Source organism: Streptopelia decaocto, assembly GCF_964273445.1.
Source record: "Streptopelia decaocto genome assembly, chromosome: 1".
Lineage (NCBI taxonomy): Eukaryota > Metazoa > Chordata > Aves > Columbiformes > Columbidae > Streptopelia > Streptopelia decaocto.
The window spans coordinates 65,494,370-65,508,469 of record NC_138663.1 but is presented as its reverse complement, the minus strand read 5'-3'; the positions used below and the strand labels follow the sequence as shown (position 1 = coordinate 65,508,469).

The following is a 14,100-nucleotide window of genomic DNA, read 5'->3' as shown; positions in this document are numbered from 1 at the left end:
ATATGGCAGATCAGATGAGCCTCAGATGCTACTTTTCTGTTTCCTAGGACTACTTGTACAGTATATGATAAATAATCTCTTTGTCTCTCCTTGTCTTGCTCTTGTTGAGAGATTATGGTAAAGTGAGCTGTAGTTCATGTAGTCTCAGTGCCCTCTACAGTCCAAGAAGTGTAACTGGCTTAACGTACATTAAAGCTGGCAGACATGATCATTAAATGAAATATTCCAGTATCTGCTGGAATGTATAACTAAGTAGCTTCTGGTATATGAAGAAAGTCTGTGCATTCTTTAACTTCCTCTCCAACAAAGGTCTTCTGGGGACCTCCAGCTTCAGGAATTTTCCCCTTTCTGCTGCCTTGGCAAATACTGAATTTTCCCTCTGTAGCTTTTGTGTTTTCATTGTCTCCCTTTATCACCAGTGCATTCAAATCTGACTCTTCCACATTTTCTTTACCTCCCAGGAGTATTTCTAGGTCTGGGTCTTAGTGGGGTTATTCCCACCCTGCACTTTGTCATCTCTGAGGGGCTCCTGAAAGCAGCCACAATGGGGCAGATAGGCTGGCTGGCACTCATGGCATGCCTGTACATCACTGGTGCCGCACTATATGCTGCCCGCATCCCGGAGAGATTCTTCCCTGGCAAGTGTGACATCTGGGTGAGTCTACAGAATGACTGGATGAGGAGACCAATGTGAAAGCTGGTTCCCCTTGAGGCTGGAGGATGTTGTGTTTTCTTACTGCAAGTATCAAACTCCTGCACCAGAAGCATAGGTCTTAAGGGGCCAAACAACTGTGACCTCTCTGAGCCTGGCTTATCTGGTGCTTCTCTTGCTGAGTGAGCACAAACTGGCTGGTCTGAGGTAGCTGCTGGTGTGCAAATTCACCCCAGCACGTATACTAGGTAGCTTTAATAGGCAGGTAAACGACTTTGTGAACCTTTTGATGTGTATGCGTGTTGAGGGTCCTGCAAACACCTAATCTTACCTTGCTTCTGTGCAGAATAGTGCATGGTTATTTCTTGGATGTTTGGTGTGTTCTCTGGGATCTTTATCATGTCTGACTCCTCATCTTGTGCAGCCAGTGAAAGTGCTGGATGGAAGTGGTGGGCTTTGGAGGGATCTCTGGCCCAGAAGAAGGGAAGGTTGGCTGAGCGAGGGAGCAGATGGGGGAAACTTGATATGAGGGAAAAGATCACAGACACTGGAGAGGGGAAATACATGGGGAAGGTGTAAAGAAATTGGGTGGAGCAAGAGTAGAGGTGAGAGGGAGGTGGACCTTTGGAACACCTCTGTACTTCCACTAGGATAGTTTAAGGTCTCTAAAGAAGATCAGAAATGAGAATGAGGCCTAGGTTTTGGCTTTGCACAGCACCAGTTTGCTAGGTTTGTTTAAATGGCCAAATGAAGCCTTGTTGTGATAATGAGCGAGGCTCCAAAAGCACTGCTGTACCACCAGCTCTTTTCCAAGCTTCCTGTGGAGCCTGCAAATACACATTTGTATAAATTTTTCAAGGGCATTATTCATATTGGTTATGGCTTCCTTCAAACAAGGGCATGCTTTGTCATGTAGCTCCCTCATGGTTTTCATTCTGCTGTACTATAATCAATAGCATCCTGGGCATTCATTCAGAACATCTGGTTGTTTCTAGGTTTTCTGTTTCTCTATGGTGAAAAATAGAATAGTAATGTTCTGAAAATCCACTTGATAAAACTTATGCCTGTGACCAGAGCAAAGTTTGTACCCGTTAGATGTGTGAGAGCCCGTTTATTAATAAGCCATCAGCGTGTGTTGTGGAGGAACTAATTTTAAAGAGTGTCCTGCTTAAGCCTTTTGCCCAAAGCTCTGAAATTATCCTTATCCCTTGACAAAGATGTTCTATAGTGTTTATGTAGTGTATTTGTTGATTGACCAGCTGGTTAAGATGACTGAAGGAACAGGTGGGGGGTGTGTGTGTGTGTAGAATTTGATTATTTTGCTGGTGATAGGAGAGGGATGGGCTTTTGATATAGAACTTGAAGAACTTTGCAGCTGGTGGGTTGAGGCACTGCTACGTGTTACTGTGTACTTCAGCTGAATGTGTGGCTTTTTTGAAGACAGGGGATCACTAGAACCCAGAGCCCCCCGACTGAACAGCAGTGTTTTCTTTTCTGCAGTTCCACTCCCATCAGCTGTTTCACGTCTTTGTAGTGGCTGGTGCTTTCGTGCACTTCCACGGGGTTTCGAACCTCCAGGAGTTCCGTTTCACGGTCGGAGGAGGCTGCACAGAGGAAGATGGGATGCAGTAAAACCAGCCTTCAGCCCAAGATCGTAACCAAAACAGTGCCGCGAGCGCGGCTGAAGCATACAGGCTAGTGAAATGAATACCTAAGAAGAATCCAAGTTTCAGCTGATGAGGCGCGGAGCTTCACGGGGATTCTGACTAACCAAGATAAATTCTATACCTCAAGCAATGGAATGAATCAATTTGAAGACCAGGAAATTCTGAAACCCTAATTTATTCTTGGGATCTACAGATTGAGCTACAGAGGACCCTTTCCAAATCGACTTCTGTTCAATGCCATATTTATTTGTAGAATTGGGGAGGGATAGCTTAGCATTTCCTTTTTTTAAAAAAAAGAAAAAAAAATCAAGGTTAAATTTATATCCTCTTGGAGGGTTTGGGAATTGATTTTAGATGCTCTTTTGGGAGAAAAACAAATTGTAAATAAGATTTCTAACTTTCTGTTTAAATAAAATTTATATAAATGTTTTAAACAATGGGGGGGTGGGGAGGAAAGGGTTTTTGTAAAGAATGCAACATGCAAGTACCACACACTGTTTCAATTTTGCACAAAATAAATGATTGCAGGAGGACCAGGTAAAATTCCCAGGAGTGAAGCATGTTGGCCCTGCAGATTGTCCTGGTGGCCACCATGCCCCAGGCAATGTGGGGTCCTGGCCAGCACTTGGAGTAGGTTTTGTACGTGCACACAAGGGTTGTGAAGGCTGGATTAATCACATTGTCATCCAGGTCACAATGTTAGCAAGTCTGTTTACTCGAGTAATTCGAAAGACACATCTGTGCCCTGCCCAAGCGGTTGGGACAGCTGCCTTCCAAGCTTGCGTGGCCTGTGTAGTTTTGGACAGCGGATCTGACAGTAAGTTGTTTTGATTCTCATCATACGAGTTGGAGCGTGGTGGGATAACTGCACATGAAATGGCAAACAGTCCAACTCCATCAGTGCCTGCCTACACCCAAAGGCCTGTGTTGAGCAGAGGGTTGCCGTTTGCAGACCTGCCCTGTTTGGTCTTAGCAAAGGGTGGCGATGCCTTTGTCAAAAGACAGTTGAGCATGTGAGGGGAAACAGAAGTGGGGTTGAGATGGACTGGAAAGAGGAATCTGTGTGCTCCAGGACTTGGAGTTAACAGTTACTGCAGACCTCAAGCACATTACCGTCTCATGTGTCAGGCTCTATAGGCCAAGGGAGTTTGCACGTTTTTCTTCTGAAGAGGAAAAATCCACGATCAGCCCAATGCAGTTCCTTTTTTTTTTCTTTTTCCTTAGGTCTGCTTCCCATCTGTGCTTTAGCAGTGGGACTGCTGGTATTTCTGAAACCTAAAACTAAGAGTTCAGTTGGACTGCTGTGGAGCAGGCGCACCTACTATACATGGGGAAGCATATGCCCTTCTCTTGTGTAATTGATGTGGCTTGATCTTTGGAGCCCAGTCAGAAGCCACACTGAAGGAGAATCTTTGGAGTTGCGTTATGAAACTTGAACGTTTTGTTTGTTATGGCACAGGTATTGCTTGGAGTGTTTAGTTGGAAATTCAGAGCAATTACCTCTCTCACAGATGAGTTAAACAGCTCATAAAACGCTGTGTTTCGCAAGGAAGGAAGGTAAAGGGCAGGAGTTTTTGGTTTATGGTGTATTTTTTTGGTTGAGTTTTGTTTGGGGTTTGTTTTGATTGTTTTTGAGACTCCTGCAAGTTCAAATTTTCATTCTTCAAGAGAAAAATGTGGATTGCAAAGATCTTCCCATAACCTGGGTATCATGCAGTGTGTTTTAGGGAGTTCCTTTGCCTAATGGAGTCAAGTAGAAGCAGAACGCCTTCCAAAAATTGACTGGATATTAAGGCTTCACCCCTCAACTGGAGTCTTTGTAAAGCCTCTGAGAGCGAGGTCAGCTGCAGAAAGAGGTGCTGCAGTAGAGCCTGCGAGCTTAGTGGGATGTGTTCTCAGTAGGATCCCTACACTGGATGCCTGTAGGGCCAGAAGTTGTTTATCGCAGGTCTGTGTGGTACTAGAGTTAAGTAAAGAGCAGTATTAACTTGGATGTAAGGGCTAATAGCACTGGCATCCCTGACAAAGAGTTGCCTGGCAGGAAACATACTGGTGTCTGAGGAGAACGTAGCACATATCAGAATCAGAGTTGTCCATCTGGCGCTTTGGGATGCCTCTGTAACAGTGCCAGCGGATGGGGCGGTCTCCATCCTGGGTCATCCCACATTCACTCCTTGAAGGGAGTCCTGGTCCTACACAGCACAGTACTATTACAAAAACACCGTGCTCCACCTGCTATTCTTAACCCAGTCAGTCTCTCCGTTTGAGAAGTTTGTGTGTTCCACTCAAAGCAACCTAGCTGTGCACTTTTCTGTAGCTCTTGCTGAGAACTCTTCCCAGGTTGGCACCTGAATGCCTTACTCTCAGCAGTCAGAGGCTTGCTTGCTCTGTGTGCAGGTTATTGCCATAGAATAGTTAGGACCTACAGCTTCTTTCCTTCCCCATTAAATAGTGGCCTTGTTCAGTATATTTCTTTTTAAAAATTGCTTACTGTTGAAAGCAATGAAGCACATTCTGGGGTTTTGATGGTTGGGGACTCTGGTGATGGTTCCATATAAGATGGGATCTTACTACTTGCTGTATTCTTAACTTCTGCTAATAAAAGAACCAAATGGAATATTGTCTAGTTTGGGTCTTTTTGTGCTGTGCATGAAGCTTGAAACAGTTGCTCTCCCTTTCTTCCTTCCCAAAGCTTGCAGGCAACACTTCATAGGTAAAAGGTTTCTGCTGGTGCAGAAACCAAACTGATGCCTGAAGGCTTGTTTATGTACAGCTGAACCGATGCTTGCTGTGTGTCTCCTCGGGCAAAAGCCAGTGGGTGGGAGTTTGTGCACCTGAAACTTTAGTTCTGCTGCATGGCATCCTCTTGATGTCTATAATTCGTGTCAAGTTTGTGCCTAGTCTTGCCATGAGATTTCAATACTCTTATATATAAACATCGCAGCAGACGAAGGTGTCCAGGGACTGTGCTGCTCCTCAGTGCTGATCCTGAGAGAAATTTGTTTTTCCAAAGTCCAGACTTTAGTTTGATGCCCACTGGAGTTGCCAGTTGTACCACATTGCAGATGGTGGTTTGGGGGAAGGAGGTGGCATTGGGTGGGTCTGGTGACACCACTTCATGAAGCTGCTCATCATATGAATTCTACTGACATACAATTATTCTGAACTTGCAGAGAATGAAAAGCCTGGGACAACTTTTATACTATCCCATTTCTGCTTGGTTGTGACCTCTGCCATATTTCAAAAGTAACTTGAGGAGAAAGTGGGATTGGTGTTACTGCCAAGTTTCATCCCTTGCATTGGAAAGCTTAGCTGAACCCACGCTGTAGAGTGAAGGCATAAAGCTGTAGGGTGGTCTTGGGGCTGGGTACCCCCTGTCAGGTCTCTCTCTCCATCCCCCAAGTCTCCATCAGAACCCAGGCTAAATATAATTTCAAAGGTTCTCTATTTTTGTATGTTTAGAGACACTGATTTTTCAGTGGCTTAGTTTTCCTGTTCCTAGTCGTGCAGATTTTAGATGTGTACTATCCTGTCCCCTTGATCCAAGGTTTAAAAGGGTTTTCTCTTGCTGCTGCAGGCTGGGTGCCATGGGGGTAACAGGCAGGTAAGGGAAAAGAACAAACTGGCCAAGGAGTCCAGCTGGGTGGAGAGTGGTGAAAGGAGCAGAAACTGTGGTTTATGGACAGGATTGGAAAGCCAAAGGTGAAGTGCACGTGGGTGAGAGCTTGTGAGGAGGAAAATGGGCAGGTGGGATTGAAGGTGCAAACAACAAGAGCTGGGGAGGGAAGAGGGTGGGTGCTGGGCACTTTGGTTTATGTGGGCAAATTTTTAGGTGAGTTGAGATTGAGAAGAAACATTCAGGAGGCCTGGACTTAAATTCCTGGTGAAGAAATGCCTCCCAGCCTTTACCCAAGTAAGGGATTGATTGTCTTCTCCTGGCATGCAGGCTTAGGGGTGGGAAGGAATCGGGTTTGGCTGGGGAGGGAGTGGGGCTGGTGCTGAGCAGAACAGGCCGGTGCCTGGACTGGGGCGTTTGGTCCTTCATGGCTGTTCCTTGGCTGTCAGCAAACATCTGTGAACTGCCAGGACAAGATATACCTAATCCAGCTCTTGTGTTGGCTCACACTGAGTCTGAGCATCTACAGCTCTGCTGTTCATCAGTCACTTGACTCCAGATACGTGTTTTGCAGTGCCTTGTAAGAGAGTCAGCTCCAATAAATGACCTGTGACAGCTTGAGGTCTCAGGATGGATTATTTTTTTTTCCTTTTAAAAATGCAAAGCAAATTCAAGGAGCATGGAGAACTTTGGCATCAGACAACACATGAATTATACTAAAAGAAGCTGCCACATTTTAATAGGAATTGAGTTTATTTTGTTTTCAGGAAGCAGAGTGATACTTAAAAGCTGCCTGGGCAGGCTGAGGTTGTACGTCCTACTTCTGCTGTGTGTAGATGTGGCCATGCTTTGCCCACTCCCAAGAATCACTTGCTTTGCTCATTGCAAAGGGTGAACTTATCCTGAGTAGGGATTAAAGCGCTGCAATCAGGGTGAGTGTCTAAGGTCATTGCCTAACTCTTTAAAGAGCTGGAAATAAATGAAGCATATGATTAGGACAGAGGAACTGAGTTTGGTTTAGTTGAAGCTATTAGAGGCTTCCCTGCAAAACTGAATTTCTTTTTCCTTTTCTTCCCCTCCCTGCCTCCTTTGTGGCATCAAGCAATTTGTTGGAACCAGACTCTCCTGCTGGTCAGTGCTTCTATGTTTGTCTGGAGTGCCCAAGCTGAAATTCTCCAGGCTGATTTCCAGGAGCACTGATGTGCTTTGAATGGAGTTCCCTAAAAAGTTCAGCTCCTTGGAGAGGATGTGTGTTAATTTTTAGGTCCATATTGCTCTTTATGAAGAAGGAACACTGACCTTGAGCTCATGGCAAGGTCAGGCATATCGCATTGGATCATCTTCACGTACTTTGACAATGAGCAACATAGAAGAAACCCTCCACCTGTCCAGCATCACCCAGGTAGCAGTTTAGTTTGGCCGCAGCGGAACTGGTTCCTTCTTCACTATCTTTTAGAAGGGCGTGTTACAACAGGACAAGGGGTGATGGTTTTAAATTAACGAGGGGAGATTCAGGCTAGACACAAGGAAGAAGTGTTTTACAATGAGGGTGGTGAAACACTGGCCAGGGTTGCCCGGAGAGGTGGTAGATGCCCTATCCCTGGAGATATTCCAGGCTGGGCTGCATGGGGCTCTGAGGAACCTGATCTAGTTGAAGATGGCAGGCGGTTGGAGTGGATGGGCTTTGAAGGTCCCTTCCAACCCAAAGTATTCTATGATTTCATGATCTTGTTCCCTGTCAGGCAGGTAGGCTTCTTGGGAGGGATGGTGGGGTGTGAGCCTGGCGCTCCTGCATGCCTGCTCGGTCTTAATTCTAGCATTTCTGGGAGCTTCACCTTTGCTCTTTTCTCCTCCAGTGAAATTCTTGTTTGAACAACAGAGCTATTGCTCTTTCTGACCTGCGAGATGTTTGCACTGGAGCTTCATGATAATCTTATGTTTTAGCAGCTTTGTCTCTGGTAGTGGTACAACTGGGCACAGAGGCTCTTCAGAGTTGGCATTAAAAAAACATGCACTGGTCTAGTTGTAAATGAGATGGGAAAACCATGAGCCTGGCTGGGTTCCCAGAGCAACGACACATTTACCTAACAGAAGCAAATGACACCAAAACCTGCTCCAGTAGGTGTATTTTGTTTTTGTCTCTTACCATGCCAAACCTGTCTGTGTGGTTTGAGCTTTGCCTCAGCGCTGTCTGGAGTTGAGCCTCCCCTGGACTGATGCAGTTGTTCTCTGCAGCTGACACCAGGCTGTGGGGGAGCTCCCCCCACCTGCAACAGGAGCAGCCAGGGCTGTGAAGCAGCAGCTGCTGCTGGGAAGGAGAAATAGGAAGCCGTCCATCCCGGGAGGGAGCAGCCGCTGCCACCACCTCCCCATCTGCTCCCAGCCACAGCGGCCAGCCCGGGGCTCTGCCCTGGCTCTGGCCCAGCTCCCTCATCCCACTGCCCACGGGGGTGGCCAGGCTGGGTTTGCCGCCTTTGCCGGGGAGCCTCCTGCCAGTTTCGACAGGGAAGCTGTGTTCCTCGGAGCTGGGCAGGAGCAGGGTGGCAGCAGGCTCCAGCCCCTGCTCCTGGGGTGGAAACTGGCTGTGCGGCACTGAAGAAAGACACTGCTGGCTGAGATTGAGCCAAGCGCGCGCAGCTTGGGTTTTTGGCTAGCATGTAACATCAGTGTGCTCGCTGTTGCCAGCATGGGGGCTTCCCTGGAAATTCGTGTTATGAGACAAGGGGTAAATGGTTTTAAACTGAAAGAGGGAAGATTCAGACTAGACACAAGGAAGAAATGTTTTACAACGAGGGCGGTGAAACACTGGCCCAGGTTGCCCAGAGAGGTGGTAGATGCCCCATCCCTGGAGACATTCCAGGCCGGGCTGGAGGGGGCTCTGGGCAACCTGATCTAGTTGAAGATGTCCCTGCTCATGGCAGGGGGTTGGACTAGATGACCTTTGAAGGTCCCTTCTAACCCCAACTATTCCATGATTCTATGATTCTCCTTCCCTGCCGCCCATGAGAGACCAGCCCCTGGTATGATGGCCAGGGGGCAGCAGGGCCTTTGGGAAGATTGGCAGCCTCCTGCCACCATCCCCATGGCCTTTCCTCAAGGAGGGCTGAGGAAGCACTGGCACGCATCCCTGTGTGATGCATGTGCTGCTCCTTATCATGCCGGTGGCAAGGACAATGGTGGCTGCCTGGCCCCAGTGGAGCAAAATGCGAGTGTACTAACAGGGTTTGGTGCACAGCCCTCTCCCACCAGCAACAGCGGTCTGTGCAGGGAAAGATGGGGTGACAGGGCACCCAAAATGTGAGGCAGTAGCAGGAAGCAAAGCAGGAAGAGCTGATGAAATTCCCTGCGTAGCCCATGAGGAATTTACTGAAGAAACGTGCTTGGTGGCGTTCAGGTGGGGCTATTACAGTTTGCATCAGGTGCTGCTGATGAGCTGCATTGCTGCAGCTGATGTCATGGGAGGTAATGACAGCAGCATTTGCTGGTGGAGTGGCAGAAGATGTAAAGGCTCCTTTCAAGTGTGAGCAGAGGTGGTGTAAGGGGCCCTGCAGCTGGGGCAGGGCAGAGGCGTGGGGAGCAGCCTGTGTGGAGGAATGGGGGAAGCTCCCTGGCATCTGGGGAGCAGGAGCAGCAAACCCCTCCAGTGAGGGTCCTGCCAGCAGTGGAGTCACTCAGTGCACGGGAGTTTGATGTTCCTTCCCTGCTTGCTTTTAAAAAATTGCTTTGTGCAAAAGTGCTGCATTTGATTGCCCTCATTCCCTTCTGCTGCAAGCAGAGGCATGTAAGAGCGCAGGGTTTCCGTGCAGAAGGTACTCGTGGGCTTCGTAAGCAGAAAAAGCATCCTGGAAAATACTCTGAGGAGCTCTAGCCTGAGAGATGCACACAAACCCAAGCAAGACTGTGGTACTGGTCCTTTGCTGTGAGAATGAGGGCACCCCCACTTCTCTCTGCAACCGCTGCCATGCCCAGCCTGGGGTGTGCCAGGCTCTTGCTAAGTGCAGGCTGACCCTGACCAGCCTGCTGAAAGCTGCTGCTTCTGTGACTGCTCCCAATTGCAAACAGCTGCTGTAAATCCAGGGCTGATTTTTCTGCTGTATTGTAGGATGAAGTCATTCCTGTCTGGTCATACTTGAAGTTGTAGTCATCCGTCTGCTCTGTCCCAAGCCATGAGTCAAGGGAGGGCACGTGTACGTGACGCTGTGCAAGGTGTGCGTCCCTGCCTGTGGCTCGGACACCCTCAGTGCCCACCGCAGTGTTTGGGAGGGGACAGGGTTACCTCAGCCTGCAGCAGGGTGTTTCTGAAGCCTGTGAGGAGTGTAACAGAGAGGTTTTTAGGTCACTTCCCAGCTCCCTTTCCACCTTCCTGGGAGGAAACCAGCTGCAGATTTAAGGCCTGTGAAGCCCCTGATTTGCGTGGCAGCCAGACGTGGCTGGGTGGGTCTGACAAACACCCTTCACTGCAGAGCATCACTTAAAACTTTTCTCCCATCAAGTTTTGCCTTAATAGTTATTCTGTTATCTAATATTCTATTATCCACATGCCTACATCCCCACGCTTACGGGGGTGGATAGGATCTTGCAGGAGGTACAGCTGTGATTTACAGTGCTGTCTCAGGATGGCAGCAGGATGCTGCTCGGCTGGAAGTGAGGGATGACTCCTCTCACAGCTGCTCCACTGCTGATCAGATCCTCTGACCTCAGATCTCTGTTTGCTTTTGCTGACCTATTTTCATCTCCTGTGTCCAGCACATGCCTGAAGATATTGGGAGCTGGAGCAACTGCTTTTCCCAGGGATTTTTCTCTTGCTGGAGGGCTGTGAGCTGCTATCTCTGCCAGGTGAGCAGAGCAGACATTGGAATTTGCTTAACCCCCCAGAGGGATACCCAGTACTGCCCAAACGGTGTTGCTGGAGCTTCCTAGGGATCCTGGGGTCTCCTCCATCCACCTGTGCAGGACATGGGAAAGGGGGATGCTTAGGACATCCCTATCAAGCAAAGAGTGCAGGTGTAGGTGCGCTCTCTGAAGCACAGCGGGAACAGGTGGTGCAGCCCCGTGAGGGGCACGAGGAGGCGTCTCCCCCCACAGCCCTGCAGCCAGAGTTTGGGGAGCTCTGCCACAGGAGTGGCGCACCCCTAGAGCAGCCCCAGCTCAGGTAGTTGGGGGCTGTGGGGGTCATGTCTTACCCTTGCCCCTTCACAGAGGCCAGTCTTCTCTGGAAACACACCAGAGCACCTCCCGACTATTAGCTGCTGTCTGGTTTCATTCTCTCAGTGCAGGTCTCCTTACAGAACCGTGTTTATGGTGGATTAACGCACCTGAAATCAAACACAGTCGGTATGTGGCAGGGCAATGTGTATTTATATAACTTTTCTGAGATGAGTGGAGATGGGACTGCTAATACTTTCTGACAGGGAGGTCACCCTTGAGAGCAGTGCCCCAGGAGGGCAGGCGCACGGAGCTGGGCGAGCTGTGCCAGCCGGAGAGGGATGCCCTGAGCCAGCGGCTCCTCTGTCTGTGAGCAACTCCTGACTCCTCAGCCTTGACAGCAGCCCCTTTTTGCTCTGTGCTGCCTTCATCTTCCTCGGCTGCTTCTGGCTCTGATAAGGTCACTGCATCTGAAGCCTGGAAACACCATCTCCACCTCCAGATTTATGTCCAGTAGTGCAGCCGTTCTTCTTTTTTTTTTTTTTTTTTTTTGCTGTAGTATCACTTTAGTGAGGCAAAACCAGCCACAGCAGGAGCTGGAAAGGTCCCCATCGGGGTCTGGCTATGACCAGCACTGTCCCCTTATTGTTGATTGACACTGGTGGCAAGAATGGCAGCATCCATACAGACCCTGGCATACCTGAGTGCGTCTGTGGGCTCAGGTGGGGAAAGGGAACAGTGTGAGGAAAAAGCCCTTTCCCATAAAACTGCCCATTGCAGCAGCTACTAATGGGTCTAACCCCAGTGGCAGTGGGGGCTGCAGAAGTTGGGGGGCTTGGTGGGCCCACTGGGGAGCCCAGCAGCTCCACGCAAGCAGCACGTCTGGAGGGCAGCGTGTGGGCAGCGCTGCTTGTTGGGCACAGGCACTTGTCCTGCAGGAGCTGGCACCTCGGTGTGATGAGCCCCACAGCTCTCGGGGGGCTGTGAGGAGCACAGGGGCCTCCTGAAGTGGCTTGCTGGAAAGAGGAGGCCAGGGCAAGCCTCTGCCTTGCTGGCCTGACTCCTTGGTGCCATTGCAGTGGACCCACGGGTGCTGGGGTGGCTACAGATGGGGATGGTACAGAGCTCAAGGTGAGATGAGACCCCGTTTGCTTCTGGAGCTGTGGCATCCCTACTCCTGTACCCCACCAGTGCCAGGACACCCAACCTGCCTCAGGGGTGACAGACAGCTGTGGGGTGCCAGTGTGTGAGCTGCATGGCCAGAGGCTCTTCTTCCAGTACCTCTGGTAAAAACAGTGACCACATGCTCTTCTTTGCATCCCCATGAGTTGCCAGCCTCTCCCTGATGGCCAGGCCACTGCAGCTCCATTTGCAGTCCCTCTACCCACACCTTCTCCCCACAGGTCTTACAGGGAGAGGGGTTTCTGGAATGTAGTGTAGGGCTGCAATTCACACCAAATATGACATGATGAAGCTTAAGTATCTATTTAAAATATGCCATATATTTGTTTTTACCAAGATGGTACGGAGTAGTTCATACAAAAAAAAAAAAAAAAAAAAAAAAGGAAAAATGGGTGCTCCCCACCCATTGTCCATAAAGCTCTGTGAGAAACGGCCCATGCCCACCAGCCAGGAATGCCAGGCTTAGGGCAGGGGGCTGCTTGCCCTGGGACAAGCAAGGACAGCTTCAATGAGCAGGGCAGTGCTGCTCCAAGGGGAAAAGTGCCCATTTCTTAGCTGCTTCTGCAGTGAAACTAGCAGGCAGTGGGGAACATACCCCCTTCTCAGAGGTAAGTTCACTTCTAGACAAGAATCTGGATGCTGTGCTAGCAGTGTTGTGAGGAATCTCCTCAGCAGAGCTGGCATTGCTGCAGCTAACTAGTCAAGCCCTGCTACTTCCCATCGTCCAGCTGTGTGTCACACTACTGCAGTTCAGGTTAGGTGCCACCATGTCCTGCCCCTGTGGTCCCAGTCAAGGACCACCCCTGAGACCAGGAGATGCTGCCTCACTGCTGGGAACCACTGAGAGCCCTGTTCTGGCAGGGCTGTGCCTGGGCTGCTCCGGTCCTGGGTGCTCAAAATCCTGGCAGCTCCCACTGAAGGACAGGCAGACAACAGACTGCTCTCCTAAGGCCAGATCTGCCCCACCGAGCCCTGTACCTCCTGGGGTCAACTACCCCAAAGTGGCTTCATGGGAGGCAAGGTGATGGTGAAATCCAAGCCATGCCAACAACCTTGGCCATTCAGGCTGGGCGCTGCTGGCTGCAAGGAGCAGCTCAGTAGGTGGTGTGCTGCGAGCCGACCCTGCCAGTCCTCGCAGAGGCCTTTCGCTGAGGGATTTTGAAGGAGGGAGCAGCTTCCACGGTTGGCACCACATTGGACCTTGTGATGAAGGACACAGGACATGCTGTGCTACGCCGTTAACACCTCGTCTTCCTGGGGAGCTGCAGTGGGCATCCGGAATGGCCTGTGCCTCCATCTCCTCCCCTCCTGCTGCTCGAGCCAGTGGCAGCCCCTTTCTTCCCAGGTCTCTGCCACATAAGGCGCGTTGCAGGCAGTGTCACCATTGCAGGCAGTGTCACCGTTGCAGGCAATGTCACCGTTGCAGGCAGTGTCACCGCAGGAGCAGCGCCAAGGGCAGGAGGAGCAGTGTCGGTGAGACGGAGACCTCGGCAGCGCCACCGCAGTCTTGGGCATTTTCCTGGCAGATGGGAGAGAAGGTGTCAGCTTGCTTGCAGCCTGGGTGGCTACCGGCAGAGGGAAGGGAGCCTACCCCTTGCCTTTGGAAGGGGGAGCAATGCCTGTGGCAGTGGGGCAAGAGGAAGGATCACCGGGGCCAAAGGAAGGGACTGGTTTGATGCCCCTGTGCCATGGCATCCACCTGTGAGCCAGGAAGCCTCTCGCCTTCTTGGTTTTTACCATGCTTTGCCCCACACCCTGAAACCCATCCCGGGGCCTGGGAGGCTGCAGCCGGATCAGCTCCTGCCTGCAGGTCCCTCCTGCAGCTCCTTCCAGAGTCC

General features: G+C 50.1%; 3 protein-coding genes across 8 annotated transcripts in view; 2 read left to right on the top strand and 1 right to left on the bottom strand.

The window, feature by feature from the left end:
- ADIPOR2 (adiponectin receptor 2) overlaps nucleotides 1–4,936 on the top strand; it is a 48,512-nt gene extending 43,576 nt beyond the window's left edge. For 5 of the 6 annotated variants that reach the window (XM_082042917.1, XM_082042919.1, XM_082042918.1 and 2 more), the window contains exons 7-8: nucleotides 462–655; nucleotides 2,153–4,936. In XM_082042917.1, coding sequence (XP_081899043.1) covers nucleotides 462–655; nucleotides 2,153–2,284 — 326 coding nt within the window. In that variant the 3' untranslated portion in view covers nucleotides 2,285–4,936. The remainder of the gene's footprint in view (nucleotides 1–461; nucleotides 656–2,152) is intronic. The other variant, XM_082042922.1, reaches the window with a different exon arrangement.
- The window catches only part of LRTM2 (leucine rich repeats and transmembrane domains 2), a gene marked incomplete at its 5' end in the record, with an annotated part of 107,150 nt that overhangs the window by 41,649 nt on the left and 51,401 nt on the right, over nucleotides 1–14,100 (top strand). The window lies entirely within an intron of this gene.
- Nucleotides 12,314–14,100, bottom strand: part of CACNA2D4 (calcium voltage-gated channel auxiliary subunit alpha2delta 4) — a gene marked incomplete at its 5' end in the record, with an annotated part of 134,766 nt that continues 132,979 nt past the window's right edge. The window contains one exon of the mRNA XM_082074558.1: nucleotides 12,314–13,781. Within this exon, the coding sequence (XP_081930684.1) occupies nucleotides 13,695–13,781 (87 nt within the window). The 3' untranslated portion in view covers nucleotides 12,314–13,694. The remainder of the gene's footprint in view (nucleotides 13,782–14,100) is intronic.